Raw genomic sequence first — 23,371 nt, 5'->3', positions numbered from 1 at the left:
AGCATGATGAAGCAATTCCCATAGACTGGCCTAGGAAGAAATTCCTATAAAAATAGACTCTAAAAAGAGAGAACTTTGGGGTCTGATTCTGCAAACCAACTTCCAGGAGCATCAGATGAGCATCTGACAAGGCCCTGCTCCCTCCTCAGGTCCAGGCCACCTGGCCAGTGGCTTGGCATGAGCAACTCTAAGGCTGGTAACTAGGATAACAACCTTGCAGAACCTGTGTGTGTGTGTTTGTATGAATGAATGTGTGAATAAATATGAGATTGAATGGAATGTTATAGCTATAACTAACTGCTTACTATGATTCTTTCTGTATTCACAATAAATGTGGTATTTTGCCTTTTCCCCTTTAATAAGATCCTGCTAGTTTTTATTTTATTGGTATAACACCTGCAATACCTATGTAAGGCACTGGCTCAGCAGCTTCTTTCCCCTCCTACATGATGGCCACTGTGATTTATGGTTTAGGAAACTCTGCTCCCTTCCCATTGTTCAAAAGGAAAATTAATTCTTTACATAATAAATCTATAGAAAATGTGAATAACAACTCAATTATTCATGGATTCATTGCGTTTAAGGCCAGGAGGGATCATTTGATCATATAATCCAGCCTCCTGGATATCATAGGCCATTACACTTCTCCCAGCTACCCCTGTACTGAGCCCAATAACTTGTGTGTGACTAAAGCTTAGCTTGCATTTGGCTAAAGCGTATTTCCCCAAAAGACATCCAGTAATCCACCACTTCCCTTGGCAGTTTGCTCCAATGGCTCATCACACTCACTGTTAAAAATGTGCCTTATTTCCAATTTAAAATTGTCTGGCTTCAGCTCCAACCCATTGGTTCTTGTTATGCCTTTTTCTGCTAGATTGAAGAGCCTTTTAGTACCCAGTGTTTTCTCCCTTTGAAGGTACTTATATGCTACAATCAAATCACTTCTCCGTCTTCTTTCTGATAAACTAAACAGATTGAGCTCTAAGTCTCTCACTATCAGACATTTCCTCCAGGCCTCAAAAAATTTCTGTGGCTCTTTTTTGCCCCCTCTCCAGTTTTTCAACACCCTTCTTAAAATGTAAACCTCAGAACTGAACACAGACTCCCAGTATCAGTCTCATTAATGCCATATGCAGAGGTGAAATCACCTCCCTATTCTTACTCACCAATCCCTTATTTATACATTCAAGGATAGCATTAGCCCTTTCTGCCACAACATCATACTGGGAAGCTCATGTTGAGTTGCTTTTCAGTGATGACCCCTAGATCCTTTGCAGGGTCCCTGCTTTCCAGGATAGAGTCTTCCATTCTGTACATGTGGCCTGAATTCCTTCTTCCTAGATGTATACCTCTGCATTTTGCCGTATTAAAATTAATTGGGTTTGAATGGGCCTAGTTTACCAAGCAATGGCTAAGAGAAAAAAAAAGGTCAATTTTATGTTAGTTTACTGGGAAAGCAATACCAGGGTGTATTCTCTTGAAAGTGTCTGAAAAAATGAAGTTACAAGGCCACATTATGAAGTCATTAGGAAAGTGAATGAATCTGCCCTCAGGTGAAGACATGCAACTCCCCCTTACTTTCAGTGGGGATGTAAATGCAGAATGCAGCCTTCAGTGCCTGCCCTGGAATGAGGCCTTCTCACCGCCTGTCTCACGGTGACCAATGTTCCAGTGAATATTACTAAAAAGCCCCTGTACTTTATCTACAGGTGCACTATAGGGATCGGATTCTTGTTTAGTAAAAGCCAATAGGACTTGGGCTCCTAAGTCCCTTGGGTGCTTTTGAAAAATGCTACCCTAGCAGTACCCATTTTGTAGGAGTCTAAGACTTCCCAGACACCTCCCTACCCAGTTTGAAAATCCTATTTGAGAAGTCACGACAACACACAGAAATCAGAGGTGTCCATTCCTGAGTGCTCAGGGGTCTTTGCATGCCTAGGAAATCCAGTGAAAAATCACTTCTGTGCCCACATGTAACACCAGCGCTCCATTATGTGCGCTATGGCCTTTTAGACATCTAAGGGTATGTCTACTTTGCAGTAAAACACCCCCAGATGGCCCAGGTCAGCTGGCTGAGGCTGGGGGCTATAAAATTACAGCGTAAACATTTGGTGTGGGCTGGAGCTTGGGCTATAGGATCCTTCCCTCTCATGGAGTCCTGAGCCCACACAGAACAAGCCCCGCGAGCCCAAGTCCACTGACGTGGGCCCGCCACAGATGTTTCATTGCAATATAGACATATCCTAAAAGGTTTTAGAAATTCTGGCCAAAGTATTTCATTTTAAAAGATAATTGAGTCGTACTATGACCAATATTGTAAATACCCCAGGAAATCACCTGAACTGCATTTGTATGCCTGTCTGACACTGGGCTCCGTGTTTGAGCGTATCAAGCACATCTCCCCAGTGACTGATCTTTGGTACAATCAGTGTGGATATAATGCTTGCTTCCTAGAACTGATGAAAGTACATACTAACCGGCTGGTCTATGTGCTTGCAAGTATAAAGAAAGGAGCCTAACTAGTGTGCAAGAGAAAGATACTCTAGAGCAGCGTTTCTCAAACTGTGGGTCAGAACCCGAAAGTGGGTCACAACCCTGTTTTAATGGGGTTGCAAGGGCTGGCATTAGACTGGCTGAGGCCTGGGGCTGAAGCCGAAGGCTGAGCCCCACCACCCAGGGCCAAAGCCAAAGCCCGAGCCCCACTGCCCGAGACTGAGGCTTTGGCTTCAGCCTGGCGTGGCAGGGCTCAGGTTACAGGCCCCACATCCTGGGATGAAGGCCTGGGGCTTCAGCTTTGGCCACCCCTGCCTGAGGGTGGGGGTGCCTTGGGCAGGCTCATGCTTTGATCCCCCCACCCGGGGTCGTGTAATAATTTTTGTTGTCAGAAGGGGGTCACAATGCAATGACGTTTGAGAACCCTTGCTCTAGAGTTAGCCAGATATTGATCCATGGACCACATTAAGCTGTCTAAAGCAACATGATGGTACTATTTAAGGAGCTTTGGGGGAAACAGACTGCAGAATTCCAGAGTCATTCTACATTGTTTGCTTTGTAAAACTTAAAGTCACACAGATAGTGCTTAATATTAGGTCTAGTTTCTCAACTGCTATGTATACAGTTCTATATATGACTCTTCAGTTGTTGGATTTAATTTAGCTAATAAGGAAAGAAACTAAATAAACATTGTGCAAAATCTTAATCCCTGTCATTTCCTTTGCTGTTCAAAATGCTAAAATCCCTAATAATTAGGCGATAAAGTATGCAAATATTTGAACAAAGATATAATTAAAGCAAATGGGAGGAATTTCTGTTTTCATAGTTGGTCATTTGTGCTAATTGCTGACTTACCTTGATCATTAGAGTCCTGCACATTAAATCGTTGCCACGACACGCTCGGTGTCAAGGAGCCATTCACACAAACTGCCATATATAAAAACAAACAACAAATTTGGTCCACATATTCAGAAAGGCACATTAGTGCAATAGGATCACTGAAGTGAAAAGTTATCTGCTTCCCCTGGATGAATGCAACAACCTTTCCTTCCTGCTAGATTTTTAAAATATCTGCTCTTCTTTTTTTTAAGCCAGCCTTCAAAATCCGCATTTTGAAATGTAACTTTTAAAGCACTTAATATAAAATTAGCGTTTCCATTCACCAGTAACAGTAGCTTCTGATAAATTGGAAGTTACAAGAATGATGTTCCCTCTCCCACTACCCTTGATGATTTAATTATAAAAGCCATTTTAGAAGAATCACATTATGTATCAAACACCATGTGGACAGACAGTCTGCAGGCTCTTTTATTCCAGTCACTGGAATGTCTCAACCTTGGTGCTGAGGGACTGTCTTCTCCTGGGACAAGAGGGTAATTTATCATCCACATAATGATGCTTTTGTTTTGTTTTGTTTCAGCCAGCTGCCTCCTTAGGAAGAAGTGGACAGTTGAAGAGGTTAATATAGACCACTATCTAAATACCTTTTAAGCCTAATTAGCAATTAACATTTAAACCAGGTATGCAAACTGAATTACAACCCAAAAAGTAAATAAGAGTTCTTGATAGATCAAGCAAAAAACAGAATGCGACAACACTTAATCCCTCATCCATGTGTGCAAAAAGGAGTCTATTCTGCCAGAAATAAAAGATGGAAAGGCACCTAGCATCTCTAACTCCTTGATGATAAATACTGGTGCCAATGTACAAGAGTGAAATGAAGCTATTATATGGAAAGGCTCAGTTTTTACAAAAGAGAATGAATTCCATATTTTATAAAAGAATCTATTGAAAATTATGGCTCTCCTCAGAATTGAGTCAAGTTGGAATCAATGGCAGCAATATTAGGAAGAGGGAAGGAACCCTGTTTTTATATTTAATGTATGCAAAGTGTGAGACAGTAAACCAGCTCCAAGGTTGATGAGCTCTGTGGACCCTATTATGTCTCTCATTGTATGTGAGGCTTTGCTGCTATGCAATGGACATAAAAATGGTTGTTGCTCGGTATTTCAGGATAAGCTGTTTTAAAAAACCAATGCATTTAAATAAAGCATGATTTCAGTAACTCCACTAATGCATTTCAGCATCACTGTGTTCACTTCTTAAATTCTAATTCACCCCCAACCTCTATTTTCAAACAGTATTACCTTTTCCGTCAAAGCTACAGGCTTCTTTAATCTTGAGACACACACTGCATTTTTAATCCTTGACTCAAACCAGTAGGAGCAGCGGCAGAAGCAGCCAAAACAAGGATTGCTGCACTGAGGGGCAGGCGGTAAAATGAGACCCAGTCAGGACCACCTCTCCTGCCCAGCACACCCAAACCCAGAACTGTGCAGGGGAGACCCACTTTGCACACTCTGAGGGGCACTAGAACTCAAGATGTTCCTTCCCCACCCGCTCCCCTGCCATGCAGCCTTGGGGAAGAACTGCAGGGAAGTACCAGTCTGAGGCCTGGTCTACACAACAAAGTTTTATCAGCATAGCTATGTCAGCTGTGGGCATGAAAAGAACCACACGTTCTTCCAACATAGCTAGACCAGCAAAATCTGGAGTGTAGACAGAACTATGGCAACAAAGGAGGGCTTCTGTTAGGGTTACCACCTGGCTGGTATTTGACTGGCCTGGCCGGTTTTTGGTGTTTTTTTAATAGATTTTCCAGTTGCCAGAAAAATAATTTAATCAGGCAGTTTTGTTTACATGGGGTCTAAAGATTTGAATTATTATCATAATACACTGAGATATCTAATGTTTAAAGTTTCTATGTCCAGCTAAAGGTGCTGCAGTGTTCCCATTTCCACAGTTTAAGCAACAACAGATTGACACTGTTGAAAATACAGCAGCTGTCTGCCCACCAACACACATATGCACCATGTGTGTGTGAGAGGGTTTCAGAAGACGGGTGATGTTATCAATCATATCTATATGTGTTCTCTCTCTAGATACTATACTTGGCTGTTGGGGTGGGGTTGCGGAGTTACCCTGTGGTTGGGGTTTCAGTGGGCTTGCCTTGTGGGGGGCGGGTGCCGAGTTTTTTGCATTTCAAAGAGGGTAACCCTAGCTTCTGTTGGTGTAGCTAATGTCATTGAGGGAGACTGGTGTTCCTCCACACACAGAACTCATCCTTCTGTCAGTATACACTGTGTCTACATTAGGGGGATCTGCCGTATAGCTATACAAGTGCAGCTGTGTCAGCAGACTCCGCGGAGTGTAGACAAGGCCAGAGATTCCTGGCAATAGGAGTGGAAACAGCCAAAGTAGAGAACTTTCTCCAATTTTGACTGGACTTCCTCTGCCCTTTGCATTTTGACTGTTTGCTCCAAACCTCTCCCTTCCTTTCCCTGAGTCTCTTCACCTCAGATTCACGGCACACCTGTCCCTTTTTTCCCCAGCCCTGTCCTCCTCACCCTTCTTCCCTTCAATCTCCTGTCTTCTCTTAACTTTTCTTTCCATTCAGCTAATCCCCTCCTAACGAAACCCATCCTCAAAACTAACTAACATGGTACAAACAGGATGTTTGCTGCCCTCACATTGGTCACTCTTCTTATGTGTTCTACCCCTTCCCCCCACCCCGTGTCTGTCTGGACTATTTAGTTTGTAAGTGCTTTGGGGAGGGACTTTCTGGTATTCTGCATTTGCAGAGTGACTGTCACAATGGGACCCCATTCTTGGTTGGTCCTTAGGCGCTATTTAATAAAAATTATTATTAATAATAATTAAAATGCTAGTTTGTGCCAAAGTTTGTAGGCCAAATTAGCCAATACACTTCAAACAGAAGCAATTATTTTGTTTTCTTACTAGTTTGAACTTAAAAGGGAGAAAATAGACTATTTTTAAAGCTGCACTAGGCAAAACAGCTCTTGCGGGAAGTGAATAATAAATATACCACATGCTATGGTAATGTCCGTGGGATAAGGTAGGGGGTTGCTATAAAACACAGTATTCTAACTTACTACAGATGTTGCAAATAGAATTTACAGCTTTCTCGGCATGCTTATCTCTCCTCACCAGTTTCTGAATACTGAATCACATTCAAACATGGGCCATTTAAAGGTTTTATTCATTTATTTATTTGTTTTAAAAAAAGAAGTTACAATATTTTATTCCATGCTAGTCGGTAATATTAAATAGATGCAAGACCTGTATTTACAAATCACATGCAATTGCATTTTGGCACATGGAAATTACATGCAAATGCATTCTAAATGAGTTTGTTTATCATTCTTGAATTCTAATCCAGAGGTCTTACTTTTTAAATTCAGTTTATACTCTGACATGTATACAAATGAGTTTGACTCTGGAAAATAACTTAATAAACTCAGGGTTAGCTATGCAATTAGAGGAGGCATCTGGGAACCATAAAACCTGGAAAACAACATTTACATCTTTTGTACATCCAAAGTTCCATTTTTTTCTCCCTTAAATTCATCATTTAAAAATGTTGCAGCTATTTCTGTGGGAGGACAAATAAGAATTCATTGAACAACCAGTCACCACTCTCTCCAATGAGCAATCCATAGGGTAGGGCTGGAGCAAATGTACAAAACACAAGATTTCATTTAAAAGAAACACAAAGAAAATGAAAAATAACTGAATTAACATTGATCATGACTTTTCAACAGCACTTATTATTATTACAACCTGGCAAACTCTCTTGTGGGCAATAAAGCTTCCCCATGCATTATTAGCCCTCTGCAGAAAGCTATGAAAAGACACAAATCTGTTTTCTCAAAGGACAGAAGAACAATTAGTTATAAGAGAAAGTAGAGCTATATTCCACTGTTGGGTTAAAGGTGAAGAAACCAGAACTCTAACACACAAGTTTAAGAGATTAACACTCCAGCAGTTAGTTCTTGAACACCACAGTATTGATTATTAGTCACCTGGTTTCTGGTTGTGGTACTTTTTTGCGGGACCATGTTAACATATATTGTAGTATTATTTTATAACATATAAATTTCCGCAATGTGCGAACACACACACACATAAATGTCCCTGCCCTAAAAAGTGTACAGACTAAATTTTAGAGGTGACACCAGAGTGTTAATGAACACACTACCCAAACCCAAAACAAAATATACAAGAGCATAACAAAGAGTGGCGAAGGAAGGGGGTCAGGAAGGACGAGGGGCTCACCCATATGATCATGTGCTTTCTCACTATAGGCGTGTGCTTGTGAGTGGTGAGTATGGGCCATTTTTGGTGAGGTTTACAGGTTTGTTTTTGTAATGTTTTATTTTTAAGGTTTCAGATGCTGTGGGTCTGATCCTCATCCCCAAAGCAGATTTAAAACTGGCCTAATTGACCAGATGAGACTTCTCCTTGAAAGACCGCTGTGCCATTTTCTCACACAGCTCCCAGCATTGGGGGTTTGTGAAGAGGTAGTAAAGACGTGAGGGTAGCCTGGGGGAGCTGCTGCAGTCAAGCATAATTCAGAGCAGCCAGGAGGACCTTTTCTCACATGGTATTCTGACCGTTCCCCTCCCCCGACCTTGCTACTTTGTCAACATTGACCATCCGGACACCCTGTCTGAGCCTTTTTCCCACTCTGCCATCCCATGCTCCCAGACCTGGTTTACAAAGTCCCCATTCTCTCCTCAGTCAGATCCCCCCTAAAAATTCACTTGTTAATTGATGCCTTCAAGTGAGTTCAAAACAATAATAAAGTCTCTAAGTTATCCTCTCCAGTGCCCTTCTCTGACTGCTTGTTTCAGCACCAAATGTTCTGACCGCCAAAGATGAACTCATTGGTGATTTGATCTTTTCAGGAACCAAATCTGATAAAATAACAATTCTTTGCACAGTGATAGCCCCCACTCCCACCGGGAAACTTTAAAAACTTTTTGCCAATCTCTAACAGTTAGTGTTTGTCTTCCCTGCTATAGCTTGGTTGGGGATTGAGAGGAGATGGTTTTGCATAAATAAAAATTTAAATTAACTAGTTTTGAAATTTTCCTTCTATGTTGTCTATTACGGCTTGTGTTGTCCATTTAAATGGTAAACTCTCCAGGATAAGGATGGTGTCATACTATGCATTTGTACACCGCCTAGCACAATACCCTCCGGCAGTGGAATGGGACCTCTGGGTGCTATTGTAATATAAAGGTTATATAATAATCCTATGTTCTCTGGGTTTGTCTTTTGGTTCGTCAGCTATTTGTGGCAGGGACTCTCATTTTCACTGACTCTTGTTCAGACCAGATGACAGATAAGAATTATAAAAAAAAACACACTTCTAAGTGACTGAGATTTTGTTCCCATGGAAATGCCCTTACTAATTAAAAAATAAACAACTGGGGACAGAGCTTTCCATTCTGCTTTACAATATATATATATAACCAAGAAGGGTTTCTACATAGATTGTTTTTCTAAGTTTTCCGTGAGGTATCAACCTATTTATAAAGAAAAGGAGCGCAATATGACTCAACAAAAATTACTGTGTGAAAACATATTCAATATAAAAAGCTTTGTCACCTGGGATACTTGTTACTTCTAAGAGCTCTGATCAAAGATAAAAACCAAAACAACTTCTTGTAATCAATTATGCACTGCTAGTCCATGGCACATGTGTAATTCACAAAAATAAAATGAAGTATGTAACATGGATTTACACACACAAATGAAATATGGACATGGGTGTAATGCTAAACATTGGACTGATATCTTAAATATACAGTAATCCCTTGACTTAGACAGTCCCTGGCTATGCATTAGCTCCTTGGTACAATTACAGCACCCCTCAGTCTGTTCTAACTTTTGCCTGGGGAGTAAACTGGTATACAACTGGCCAAGGATCATGGCATGCTTACAGCTGCGCTATGGACTCCTTGGCTGCAGCTAATGAACTGGCCAAGGTTTCATTTTTTCATGTGCAGAAACCACTGGGAAGTATGTATCAATGAACTAACTAAATAACAAACCTTTTCCACAAAGTTCACTGCACACACCACACACACACACACACAAACCCCTCATAACCTACAAATCTGACTTGTCTTAAAGGAGAGACTAAAAGAGGCACCCTAAGTTTACACATTCTCCATGCAGAGCTGATGTTTAACCCAAATTGTTCCATTTGAGGTTCCCTTGTATGTACCAAGAAAACAAATTCTGAAGATCATTATACACTAGCCATCAAATTCAGGAGAGAAGTGCGAGATTCAGATTTCTGGCATAGGTGAAACAAAAACAAATCAAGTATCAAACTTTCAGATCGTCTCTCTGTCTTTGTTCACATTTTTGGGGGACAATCAAATCAAGCACCACAGACCACAATATTGTTCCTTTTATCACCTGGTTGTCTCTGAAATATGCTACTTTTATATATTTCTAACATCAGAATTAATTTCCTTATTGTTCTAGATTACATCCTTTGGCCATGGGTCCTATACATTTTGCTTACATGAGCCCCAAAGAGTTTGCAGCACCTTAATGAACAGATCAATTATTGTTCAGAAAAGAAGATACTGTCTCTTTAAAGGTTATTTGAAGGTTGATTGCTATCTTATTGCTTATCTCCAGCAAATCTATTCAGCCTTATGAATGAATTTGACCTTTTTATAGTTACTGGAAAAAAATAACAGAACAAAAGTTAATTTAGAGCTCCATAATACAACACTTTTTCCCAGAGAAATGAAAGGGCATTCAAATCGATATCTGCACAATAACAGTCTGATGAATGTTTGCACCCAATTTTCTTATTTTGCTAACTTGAGATTGGGAATTTTGAATAGTTTTCAGAGGCCATATTCTTTATGTGCTGTGAAGTATGTGGTATTGTGTCCAAACAATGCTAGAGGATAATCATTATAGGAGTATCACTGGGCCTGAAAAGGTCAGTTAGTTAGAAATGTCAGCTTTCAATGCAACTGTACTGGACCTTCGTACACAAGGATCCAATTAAAGGGACATGCCAAGGTGCATGGAAACATCACGGTGACCCAGAATAATAATAAGGCATTGTGAAAAAGCTTGATGTTTTTCTTCAAAAATAATGGAGTTAGCCTTCAAAATGCCCTCTCTCTGGTCTTATTTAATCTTGATGAAACACCACTTATCCTGTAGATATACAAAAGAGTCAGGTTTCTTACGCAAGAAATAAAACCAACAACAAAAACAGACTTACTAAAGCTAAATATTTAGCAAACACACACATTAAAAAAAATCTCATTTTGTTATTTAATCTAAAATTATCCTTCATTTCAATTGGAAACAGGATTTTACATGTTGGTAATTTGGGGTTCATATAGATATATATGTACATCAATAGATACACAGGAAAGGGATTATAAGGGTAAATTCACCTCTCTCAGAACAAGGCCAAAGTGAGTGGGCTGTTCGGTGCGGGACAGAGATGATGGAAAGTGGGCAGAATGTGGCACTTCTGCAGCCACCAAGCCAGCATGTAGGTATGGATATGGGTTGGGTGAGGGTTAGGGTTATGAAGCCACTGAGCCTCATAATGACAGGTTTCAGAGTAGCAGCCGTGTTAGTCTGTATTCGCAAAAAGAAAAGGAGGACTTGTGGCACCTTAAAGACTAACAAATTTATTTGAGCATAAGCTCTCGTGAGCTACAGCTCACTTCATCGGATGCATTCGATGAAGTGAACTGTAGCTCACGAAAGCTTATGCTCAAATAAATTTGTTAGTCTCTAAGGTGCCACAAGTCCTCCTTTTCTTTTTGAGCCTCATAAGTATGTAGGGCTAGAATGTGGGTATGCAGCAATGTCACTCTTCTTTGCTACACCTTTGTCATTTGTAAATGAGAAATTCTTATTTTTGAACATATATTTCATCCTTAACCCTCACTGTATAAAAGGCCATGTTGCCTGATTGGCTCTTGGAGAGCCGGAACCCTGCTGCTGGAAAGGGGCAGGGAGAAAGGCAATGTTTTCTTATCACTTTTTGCTACCACATAATGTCTCTAAAACTCCATCAAGATTAGAACAAACTCCTTCCTAATTCTTTAACGCTCAGATGCAATTGATAATTTTGTAACTGGCTGCTGGCTGAGGCTCCAGTTTCTTTATTTGATGTGTAAGACATATCAATTTATTTAGAGTAATATCAAACCAAACCTTTGGAGTCTGTTCTCCCGTGTATGTGGTGGGACTTTTGCCCTTAACATTTTCAGGATCCATTTTAAACCTTTGTGGGCACAAAGGTAATTAAACCCACAACATCTTAGTCATGTAACATGAGAAATAGCTTAGCTCCCAGGCCTCACTAGCTGTTCCTTTTAGATTAATCAGTTATTATTAGAAAGACTGAAAGGGTTCCTCCCTCCCACCCCCAAAAAAACAAAACAGCATATGAAGCTTTCACCAACACAAATGATCCGTAATTATGTTAGGCTGTTTGAAAACTCAGCCAGTATCCCTTGACATGTACTTTGATCAAAATCAATGTAGGATTAATTAGCATGGACTATCAAGAATAGTTAGTGCATGAGTTTTAACAGTGAACAACGTTCTGTCACATTTTATTACCCTGTATCGTTTTTACTAATAAGTGTATTATAGCTTCATGACTTCAAGTTCATATTATTTTCATGCTTCAATTAGTAAGAAGTTGATTGTCAGAATATTCAGGAAGGTAATGGAAATGTCTTGCAGGGGGGCATTCAGTAGTTGAGCTTATTCTTAAGTAACTTTCAAAATCATATTTTAAAGCTTTTCTTCTCTTCACCTAATTTTACTAGGGAGTCTCATAAGCAATGGTGTGTGGAAATGCAACACTTAATCAGCTAAAAAGTACAGTAAATCCCACATATCACTTTGTTCATGGAAGGAAAGTAGAAATATATTTTTCTCACCAGAGGAAATTAATTAGGCAACAGTCCTATATCTATGATTTAAAGTGGTAAAATATGTATGAAAGAAACCAGAGCCCCCTTACAAGAATTCAGCCTATCACAAATTAATGAAATTGAGACATTTTTAAAGCACAGCCCAGGAGATATTACAGGGGAAAGAATATTTTAAATGATAGGGTTTAGCTCCATAAAGTTCAGTCTGATAAATATTTTTTAAAATCAAGCCTTCTTTCTTTCATACAAGTGCAATACTTTATTAGTAAGGACATGCTCAGAAATCTCTACAGTTTTAGGATCAAATCCTGTAGCCCTTAACTTAGAATTTATACTTTTTTTTACTCTAGTATAGGGTGCAAACTCCCAAAGTGCTCTGAGAAAAATCTAAGTAAATCATGGCTAATGAACTAAGGATTTAGCTCTTATTTTATTTTTCTCTTAAAATGGAAATGAAAGAGACTTAAAACATTCTATATTCGATGTTGCAGATAAGCTGGGCACTATGGAACATTCAATTACCCCATGTTTTCTAAATGTATTCAATTTACTGCTGCCAAATGGAATGAGTTTTATACACATCTGGGAAACATACACCTCCAGTGCTGACGAGTATCTCCTGACAGTGCACTGATTTCAAGAAAAGTTTATTTTACATTTGCAATAGAGAGGGTGGTAGGAAAGGATCAAGCCCCGAAGAAGGCTGAATCAAAGAGAATTTCAAAGGAGTATTTGTGATGGAGGTTCTTGGACAATCTAACATCTTAGCCAATTTTAAAGCCAGTGGGTTCAATCACACATCCGTTTACACTGTCAATAATTTAAAAAAAATGCAGTGGGAGTTGAACTCACCTTCCTGAATGATACTGTAACATAGTGAGTGTTCACAAAAACACAAAAAGCCAGCTAGAAATGAAGGGCAGATCCTCAGCTGGTATAAACCAGCTTATCTTCATTGTGAAGCTAAGCCAATTTATGCCAGAGGAAGCACTAGCCCTAAAGTTTGAGCCTACTAAAAATTGCTGCTCAGGGAGTGCTTCAGATGAAATTCAGAGGTAAGGCTAAGTAAACGTAAAGGAAATAAATATACGTTAGTGAAACTTCACCTCCTTAAGCCCCTCCTCTCACCAAAGTTTATGTTACTTCAACTTGGACTCGCTCTAGACACACACCCATTTATGAATGCTTAACTTCTTTCCCCTCCCCACTTTACTCATCATGTCTGAATTTGACTCACTGAATCACATGGAGTTTTACAGAGTCTAAGATGGTGTAACTCACATGCCAAGGGGCAGAAGAAGGGAGTGTAGCAACAACATTTACTAATTCAACTTACTCTTTATTCTAGCTACTCAACCTATAAGGAAGTGAAACTTAAATTCCCTTAAATACTGATAAGTGAGTTTCAGTCACATCAAGGAGATCCAGTACCCAATGAAGCCTACATCACCTGTAGAACAGCTTCCGCTTTTCAGCATCCCGTGGAACATTTCCTGAGCCATTTCCATAGGGACTCTGAAATGGGATCCGCCAGCATATACATACACGTCTCATACAATATTTAATTTCTGTACATGTACAGTACCAATTTTTCAATCCCAACATTTCCTCCATCACTACTTTCCCAGAATACACTCAGTCCATGTCAGGGACAAATGAGTATTCGTTCTGACTTACAAAGCTACTTTTAAGTCAAAACTAAGGTTTTCATCACTACTAGAGCCTGAAAAAAACACTTGGTCAGTCTGCAGAACAGTTTCTCTGTCATAGCCAGGAAAGTCACAGGAGATGGTTGGTCTGTCAAGGGCTCAGCTATATTGTTTCACCACACCTGCTCGTCCTAGTATACAGCAGCACTATACACTTTGCTTCTTATGTGGAGGCCACCTGGAGCAATGTGAGTGCAAGACAGATAATGGCTGGGCAGCACCACAACGTGGGTTCAAAATAACAGCAGACTGAGGTGATACTAAATAATAAAAGATGGGCAACACTTAAGACAACACTTAAGCTCTGTTGAATCATTTTACAACCATGGCCTTTTTGAATGGCACATCTGTCATGACATAACATTAAGGTTCCTGTGATAGCTCTTGAATTATTATCTGAATTTTTAGTCACTGAGGCCTTGAGAACCCCATTTGTAACTCACATGCCAAGCGGCAGAAGAAAGGAGTGTAGTAACAACATTTACTAATTTAACTTTCTCTTTCTTCTAGTTACCCAACATGAAGGAAGTGCAGCTTAAATTCCCTTAAATACTGATAAGTGAGTATTAATGACATGATGTTATCTTGCAACCATGCCCATTAAAAGCCTTCTCTACTCTAGGAAAACTATCCGTTGTTGACATTTGTTGCCACCAGTGGGTGCAGTTGATCCAACTCTGAATATGGTTTGATTGGAAGTGCAGACCAGAATGAAAGGGTTCAGTATCATTTCAATATATGCTCACTGCCAGGAGGTACCATTCCCCAAGTGGGAATGCACAGCGGGTCTTGAAGGAAAAATACAGTTACAGCCTGCACGGTTCTTCAACACCTCAGTGACTAAAAACACAGATAACAGGTGTATGTGTGTGTGTGTATGTATGAGAGAGAGAGAGAACGTTACCTCATGTTGTATGCAGTGTTGTTGTAACCATGTCGGTCCCAGTTTATTAGAAGGATACGGCAGATGAGGTAATATCTTTTACTGGACCAATTTCTGTTGGTGAGAGACACAAACTTTCCAGAGAGCTTGTCTTCAGATCTGAGAAATGTACTCAGGATGTCACAGCTAAATACAAGGTGGAACAGATTAAAAAGCGATCACTCTATATCTGACCTCTCAGACCTCATCCTCAAAGGAAACCTGCACAACACTTCTAAAAGACAAGCCATAATTCATAACTTTGCTAGATACTAAAAATCATGGACTGAATACAGATACTGGATTAATGGCTTATTACAACAATCTATAACCCAATTAAGCCGCCCCCCGCCCCCAGCTTTTTCTCTCCCTTTCCCCTCTCTGGCTGGAGCGGTGTTAATGGGCTACTTCACCTTGAATGATTTCTTGAAATATGTGTTAACTACTGATGCTAAACAATCTGTTCCACCTTGTATTTAGCTATGACATTCTGAGCACATTTCCCAGACTTGAAGAACAGCTCTCTGTACCTCAAAAGCTTCTCTCTCACCAACAGAAATTGGTCCAGTAAAAGATATTACCTCACCTACTATGTCTCTCTAATGTTATCTCATGACAGGTGTGCCGTTTACAAAGGGCACCATGGTTTCTGAAATGGTACTGAATTCACTTTGTCCTGCTGTATACTTGCAGTTAGACCATGCCAGACTCCTTGCTGCCAGCCATTGTCAAGCTAGAGGGGATTTTCCTATTGTAGACAAGACTAGCTGAGTGACATCCACTGTACAGGAGGCTGCCTGCCTTTACACAGGATGGAAAACTTAAAGGATTTCCAGAGAAATGGCAGTTGAAAACAAACTGTTCGGCCCCTAATTCAGAGCATCCAAAGTACTCAGTCATAAGCTGTATCATGTGTCACAGAGTCCCTGGGCGATGCTCTGGAACTGCTCCCCATGAAGCCAGTCAGGACTCTGGGGCAGTCGCCTTCCTGTGAGCAGTCTGTCTTCAGGACACAAAGCTCACACAGCTTCCACCTTCCTGGGTCTGACCTCGGAGCATTCAGCATCCTCTGCCCCTCCGTGCGCTTCCCACAGCGAGTCCGCTCAGGCGGGACTCCTGGGGAAGCCAGAGGGTCGTGCCCCCCAACTTCGCCGTCAGACGTGACTCTCAGCCAGCCAGTAAAACAAAGGTTTATTAGACGACAGGAACATGGTCTAACACAGAGCTTGTAGGCGCAGAGAACAGGACCCCTCAGCTGGGTCCATTTTGGGGGGCAGTGAGCCAGACAACCACATCTGCCCTTCACTCCATGTCTCCAGCCAGCCCCAAACTGAAACTCCCTCCAGCCCCTCCTCCTCTGGGCTTTGTCCCTTTCCGGGTCCAGGAGGGCACTGATTCCTTTGTTCTCCAACCCTTTAGCTCTCACCTTGCACGGGGGATGGGCCCAGGCCATCAGTTGCCAGGAAACAGGGTGTTGGCCATTCTCTGTGTCCAGACCCCTGCACACACCTGCCCTCTAGGGCTCTGCAATGATCATACACCCTTATCCCACCACCTAGATACTTAAGAACTGCACAGGGGAAACTGAGGCACTCCCACACTATTCAGAGGAATCATTAAGAACAGTCCCACTTCGTCACATCATGTCTCTGTAAAAAGAGTCCATTGCTAACAAATCATAAAGACAGTCCTCCAAAATGAAAATATAAAAAAGTAACCATATCTAAAGATAAATAATTTCCAAGGGTAAAATTTTGAAATCTGTGTGACCCGAAGTTAGACTCCTAAATCCATATTTAGGTTGGGATTTTTCAAAGGACCCTAAAAAGAGCTGAATGCCTAACTCCCTTAAACTCTTTAGAAAATCCAAATTTTAGGCTCCAGAATAAGTTTGGCCTGAGGAATGCTCAGCCATTTTGAAAATGAGGCCAAACTTATCTAGCAGCCAAACTCTAAGCTACACGAATCTTGGCCCAATATTTTTAAATACTTTATAAAATCAGTGATTATGATCTCTGGCTATCAACACACAAAAATACAAAAAATGCACATCTTGAAAAATGTCTGGCAAGGAAGTCTTTTTTTTGGAACACAGCATGTCTACCTACATAATCAGTGGAAACTGTCTTAGTATGTGCCTATGCTGATCCTTCTAACTAATTGCTATGTTGCTGTGCAAAACTGAAAGATCTGCAGTGCTAGATACTTATTGTAATCACAACTATGTACAAACTCAACTTAATCAACTCTTTTATTGCTCCAGTGAACATTACATCAGTCATCACAGTAAAGAAGGGATCATAAATACAATTTAAACAAATGTCTCACATTTAAGTGATTCCCCCCTGCCAACCCTCCTTTTCTCCTATAAAAAAAGCTGCGGACTTTAGTAACTATATCCACGATCTGAGTGTTTATTCTGATTATGACCTTCAGGGATTTTTTTTTCTTTTCTTTTTTTCTTTAGAAACAGGGGACATTGAAGATACAAAATATGGAAAAATGTGTCATATTTGCCCTTGAATTTGTAGTCAGAGTGGTGACAATTGCTCTTTCTCACTGTATTGTTGCTTTTATCAGCAAGTGCCCTAAGCATATATTAACATAATTGCAAACTGTATGAAAAATGAACATGCAAAAATGTGATGCAATTGCCAGTAGCCGCAAACATCTGTACCAACAAAGTGTTTCTTCTTCTCCTTTTTTTAATGATTACTATTTGAACAAGGTTAGTGAAGGAGAAGTCATGTCACAGATATCTCCATTTACAATGTTGGAACCATTATTGATGCAAAATTGTTATCCAAGCAAAATGTGTCGCATTCTGCCCACTCTCCCATAACACCTGCTCACTTTGTTAACATATTCCCAGTTAAAGCCAGACAAAAAGATAAAGATGCATTTAGAGCTGAGGGACAGAAAAATATTGGTTACCAAAGCTAGTACCAACTCTGTGTGGAGCTTCTCTGTTGCTGGTGGACAGTAGACCTCTAGGAGAGCTAATGAAAAGAAATTGAGCCAGTCTTACTGAAGAAACTAAACAAGAGCTTAGATCAAAGAGAAATCTCATTCATCTGGCCTGCATTTCAATCCCAACCGCAAAAACACTATGCCAAAAATATTAAAATACTTTCATGACTAGTGACCAGAAATTCAACCTACAACACATTTGGGGGATTCTCCTTTGCAGACAAAAACCAAAAGTCATTATTGAGAAGACTGTTTTGAAAGTGTTTTATTTTTACCCAGATATTTCCTAACTCATGTACTTTAAGGTTCTTCAGAATTAACCTGTATATTCTCCCACCAACAGTGCAAGCTGAAAGCCACTGACTCTTTACACCTGTAAATGTATTTAGCACTGAAAAGAGTAAAACTTACATTTCTGTGATACATGAACATCCATTGTGAATTCTAGGGCATCTACCCTGCAGACATATCACTAACTGTAACCCCAGGAGGCTTAAAGAAATATCAGCACTCAAATTCATAGAGTAAAGGTCTGAAGAGGCAGCTCTGTGAATGGATAACTACCCGGGGCTTTGCCAAGCACAATATAGCTGTCACTTGTTATTATGTTAAAGATTTTCCGGGGAACAGTGTTTTTCATTTTGCATGCCAGAGACAGGGGGGAAAAGACATTTAGACAACCGTCTCTTTAAGAAAAGATAAAAGCCAAGCCTTGTAAGCTTACTCACCAGGGTTGGTTATAGTCAGCAGGTCAAGTTGCCGTTGTTGCTGAAAAACAAATTAGAAAAGGAATTGTTAAAGGGGGACTAATTTCAGTGGGTCATCTTAGACATGCAAAGAAAGTGTTCTGACATTTACACTGGAATAAATTACAAGTTACACGGCTCAGAGCAACTATTTTGGATGGAAGCCATATGTACCTTCCGACTAAGGAAAGAAATCTAGTCAGTCCCTTCAGGGGGGGTTTATTTACATTTCTGAATTGGGTTTTTGGATAAAAGTGCAAATGTGTGTGTCCATGCATACTTTTAACTAGCTACTTCAAATCTAAGGGATCGTTGACTTCACAGAGAAGGAGCAAGGCACCAAGATGTGCTACTCTACGATTCTCTTCTTGACTAAGTCACTGCCTCACAGTTTGGACTCGGTTAAACAAATAGTTATATTCCCCTGGGAGGAGATTTTTCAAAGACACCTAAAGGGATATGAATGACCAATTCACATTCATTTTAATGGGATTTCGGCACTCATATCACCTTATCTGGCTTTGAATATTTGAGTCTCGGTTTCTATATTTGTAAAGTGGGCATGATTGAGCTTTAATGGTTTGAACACTGCTCTGGGAGCCTTGGATGAATGGTGAAATGAAAGTGTAAAATAAAATGGTTAGTAGTATAATAAACTAGCAACTGATGAAAGGAAATACTTTTTCACATAATGCACTATTAGCCCGTGGAATTCATTGCCTCAGTATTTCACTGAGTCCAAAAGCTTAGTAGTATTCTAGACATTTATATGGATAACAAGACTACCCTGAGTTAACAGTAAATATTAGAAAAAGAAACAAGGGTTTTGGAAGAGATATAAACTCTCATGATTTGAGGCATAAGCCAGCCTCTAACTAGTGAGGTTTAGGAAGAATCTATCCCTGGAGGCCGATTATCCCATCACGGCTTACGGCACAGTTTCTCTGCCTGCCTCTGAAACAGGTGGTAGCAGCAGTGACAGGATACTAGCCTGGATAGACCACCAGTGTGATCCATTATGGAAATTCCCATGTTCCTATGATATTATCCTTTTCAGCTTCTGCACAGCCTAAATTTCTACTGCATCGGGCTTTCCACCTCCATGGTGGCTAGGCAAGTTTACACTTTCCTTCTCAAAAGTGGATTTTATTATCTATTTTTTCCTTGCACTTTCTAACAGTTGTCATTCCTCTAAAACTCTCTATGGCCAACATTTGTGTGTCTAGCTGGCATCACAGTATACACTGTCCAGTTTAATTTCTCTCTCCTAATCTGCTCAATAATGTCTCTGTTACTTTCATTTATTGTCAGGCCTATTGATCCTTTTCTAATCTAATTCACATCATTACACTCTCTCTATTCTTCTGGTGACAGCTGAAAGTCCTTGAGGAGGAAACTATGTGTCAGTGATCCCTACAGTGGATATTCTTCTCCAGAAAGTCTTACTGATTAAAGACCTTCCCCTTCAGAGTGCTCAAAATTGCAGTCTCTATGCAGGCAAAACACTACTGACTGAAGTCAATGAGCACAATTCATCATTGCTGTTCGCCTGTGCAACTTTACTGAAGTTCCTTGAGCCGTATGCCCATTTATATCAGTGGACAACTGGGTGCATTGGATGCTTTGTCTGCACAAGACTCTGGATTCGAGTCCACAGGTGGCATGGGTGTCAGGAAGTAGCATCAGAGCTGTAATCTTCTGTAGCATTCTCTTTATGTTGTGTGTTTATGGCCTACTTATGTGTTTTAACTCTTTTGTATAGTGTAAAAGCTTTTGATGGGTACAGTTTCACTTGTATTCCTAGTACTGACAACTCTGAATATACTTTCCCATGTATGGCACAAGGAATACGACTTATCTTGGTCACTTTATTATAAACACCAAGGATCAGATTGTGCTCCGTCCTTAAACTGATGTGCTAGGATAGTGGTGGGAGTGGGGAAGGAACCTTTCCCTGACTTATGTGACCTCCCTAAGTCCCAGGCATAGTTGTAAGCTGCTCTCCAGGGACTACAGTGTCTGCATTCCCCATATCTTTTGTGGGCATAAAGGAAGCATCATAGTAAAGCTACTATATCTGAAGGTGTGTAGCAATGGGTTCACTCCTCCCATGGAAGGCTGTGTCTAAATGGCACAATCGGTTCCTAAGTGTATATGAAGAAAGTACTCTGATTGTGAATTATATTAGATATACATTATGGGCCTAAAGCTGTATTTCTATGAAGCTACGATTTGCCAATAGCAAATTGTTTTAGCAGCCACATGGCCAACAGCATAGCTTATTCTTGTTTAATGTAATTTGAACTCAAAATGTACAATAAATAGCCAAGTTAGAAAAGGAATGGTCAGCCATATACAAAAATGACTGGAAAAGGGCAAATGTAGTGCCCATCTATAAAGAGGGAAATAAGGACAACCCAGGGAATTAAAGACCAGTCAGCTTAACTTCTGTACCTGGAAAGATAATGGAGCAAATAATTAAGCAATCAATTTGCAAACATCTAGAAGATAATAAGGTGATAAGTAACAGTCAACATGGATTTGTCAAAAACAAATCGTGTCAAACTAACCTGATAGCTTTCTTTGACAGGGTAACAAGCCTTGTGGATGGGGGGAAGTGGTAGATGTGGTATATCTTGGTTTTAGTAAAGCTTTTGATACTGTCCTGTATGAACTTCTCATAAATAAACTAGGGAAATGCAACCTAGATGGAGCTACTACAAGGTGAGTGCAAAACTGGTTGGAAAATCATTCCCAGAGAGTAGTTATCAGTGGTTCATAGTCATGCTGGAAGGGCATAACAAGTGGGGTCCCACAGGGATCGGTTCTGGGTCCGGTTCTGTTCAACATCTTCATCAATGATTTAGATAATGGCATAGAGAGTGCACTTATAAAGTTTTGTGGACGATACCAAGCTGGGAGGGGTTGCACGCGCTCTGGAGGAGAGGATTAATATTCAAAATGATCTGGACAAACTGGAGAAATGGTCTGAAGTAAATAGGATGAAACATGATAAGGACAAATGGAAAGTACTCCACTTAGGAAGGAACAATCAGTTGCACACATACAAAATGGGAAATGACTGCCTAGGAAGGAGTACTATGGAAAGGGATCTGGGGGTCATAGTGGATCACAAGCTAAACATGAGTCAACAGTGTAACACTGTTGCAAAAAAAGCAAACATCTTTCTGGGATGTATTAGCAGGAGTGTTGTAAGCAAGACACAAGAAGTAATTCTTCCGCTCTACTCCGCTCTGATTAGGCCTCAACTGGAGTATTGTTTCCAGTTCTGGGTGCCACATTTCAGGAAGGATGTAGACAAATTGGAGGGAGTCCAGAGAAGAGCAACAAACATTATTAAAGGTGTAGAAAACATGACCTATGAGGGAAGATTGAAAAAATTGGGTTTGTTTAGTCTGGAAAACAGAAGACTGAGCAGGGACATGATAACAGTTTTCAAGTATGTAAAAGGTTGTTACAAGGAGGAGGAAGAAAAATTTGTTTTTCTTAACCTCTGAGGATAGGACAAGAAGCAATGGGCTTAAATTGCAGCAAGGGCGTTTTAGGTTGGACATTAGGAAAAACTTCCTAATTGTCAAGGTGTTTAAGCACTGGAATAAATTGCCTAGGGAGGTTGTGGAATCTTCATCATTGGAGATTTTTAAGAGCAGGTTGGACAAACACCTCTCAGGAATGGTCTAGATAATTAGTCCTGCCACGAGTGCAGGGGACTGGACTCTCAAGGTCCCTTCCAGTTCTATGATTCTATGACCATCTGTAAAAACAGCCATATTGGAAAAGAGTTGGCAATAGAAGAAGGTCAGGTTATACAAAGTATAATGAAGGCAAACTGCAGAGCACGTAAGTGTTTGTATAGCATCTAGTACAATTTGGGCCTTGCTTCTTATTTGAGCCCCTTGGCAACATAGGCAAATAATAAAATACACAAAAGAATAACAATTTGTTATTGCAAGAAAACAGTATCTTATGAGGTAGGTTCAATAAAGTGGAAAATAATCACAGGCCAGATCCTCAGTTGATGAAATTTGTTATCCTCCATCTGAACATTGGCTGAGGACTGGTCCAGAATGCAACAAAATTAAGCCCTGATCTTGCAAACATTTGTGCATGTGCTTACTTTTAAGCATGAGTAGTCCCACTGACTTCCAGTGAACCAGTGGGATAATGCACTGACATTTCACTTCTAGCAACTAACTGCTCCAAAAGATTTGAGATTCAGCAGCCAGGCTCTTGGCTAAGGACTACATGCCGCAGCACTACACAGGCTGCCTGTGCTGGTATAGGGACTCTGAATGGGCTCCCTCTGCCCTCTCCTCTCAGGGCCCCTAGCTGGGATACCCAGAATTTGCTCTGAAGTGTAAGTTTTCATATATATCTAGTCTTTATATATATATACATATACCCAAGGAAAGAAGACAAAATGTGTTCCTAAACTGTGCTTGTAGAACATACAGAAATCATCCCCTGCAGATGCAAGCGTGGCCCCAAACTTTTGCTGCATTTCCAGATTTCAGAGGCCAAGCCCTCTGCAACTCCACCCTCCCATGGTCCAGCTTGATGTTATCAAACTAGTAACCCAAAAGAAAAAAGTTAATATTTTTAACGTTTAATATTTTAAATTCATTATTTAATATATAATTAATTCTAAAAGCAACTGAATTAACAAGGGATTTTCCAAATTTCTCAAACATTAATTCAATA

At 40.2% G+C, this 23,371-nt stretch overlaps 1 protein-coding gene across 2 annotated transcripts in view; it reads right to left on the bottom strand.

The window, feature by feature from the left end:
- Window positions 1-23,371, bottom strand: part of LOC102939366 (AGBL carboxypeptidase 4) — a 1,380,179-nt gene that overhangs the window by 601,281 nt on the left and 755,527 nt on the right. For both annotated transcript variants that reach the window (XM_007062150.3, XM_043552774.1), the window contains exon 6: window positions 18,632-18,671. In XM_007062150.3, the coding sequence (XP_007062212.1) occupies window positions 18,632-18,671 (40 nt within the window). The remainder of the gene's footprint in view (window positions 1-18,631; window positions 18,672-23,371) is intronic.

This window comes from Chelonia mydas, chromosome 8 (genome assembly GCF_015237465.2).
Source record: "Chelonia mydas isolate rCheMyd1 chromosome 8, rCheMyd1.pri.v2, whole genome shotgun sequence".
Taxonomy (NCBI): Eukaryota; Metazoa; Chordata; order Testudines; family Cheloniidae; genus Chelonia; species Chelonia mydas.
Note: the sequence above shows the minus strand (reverse complement) of the source record. Positions and strands in the feature narration are given on the sequence as shown.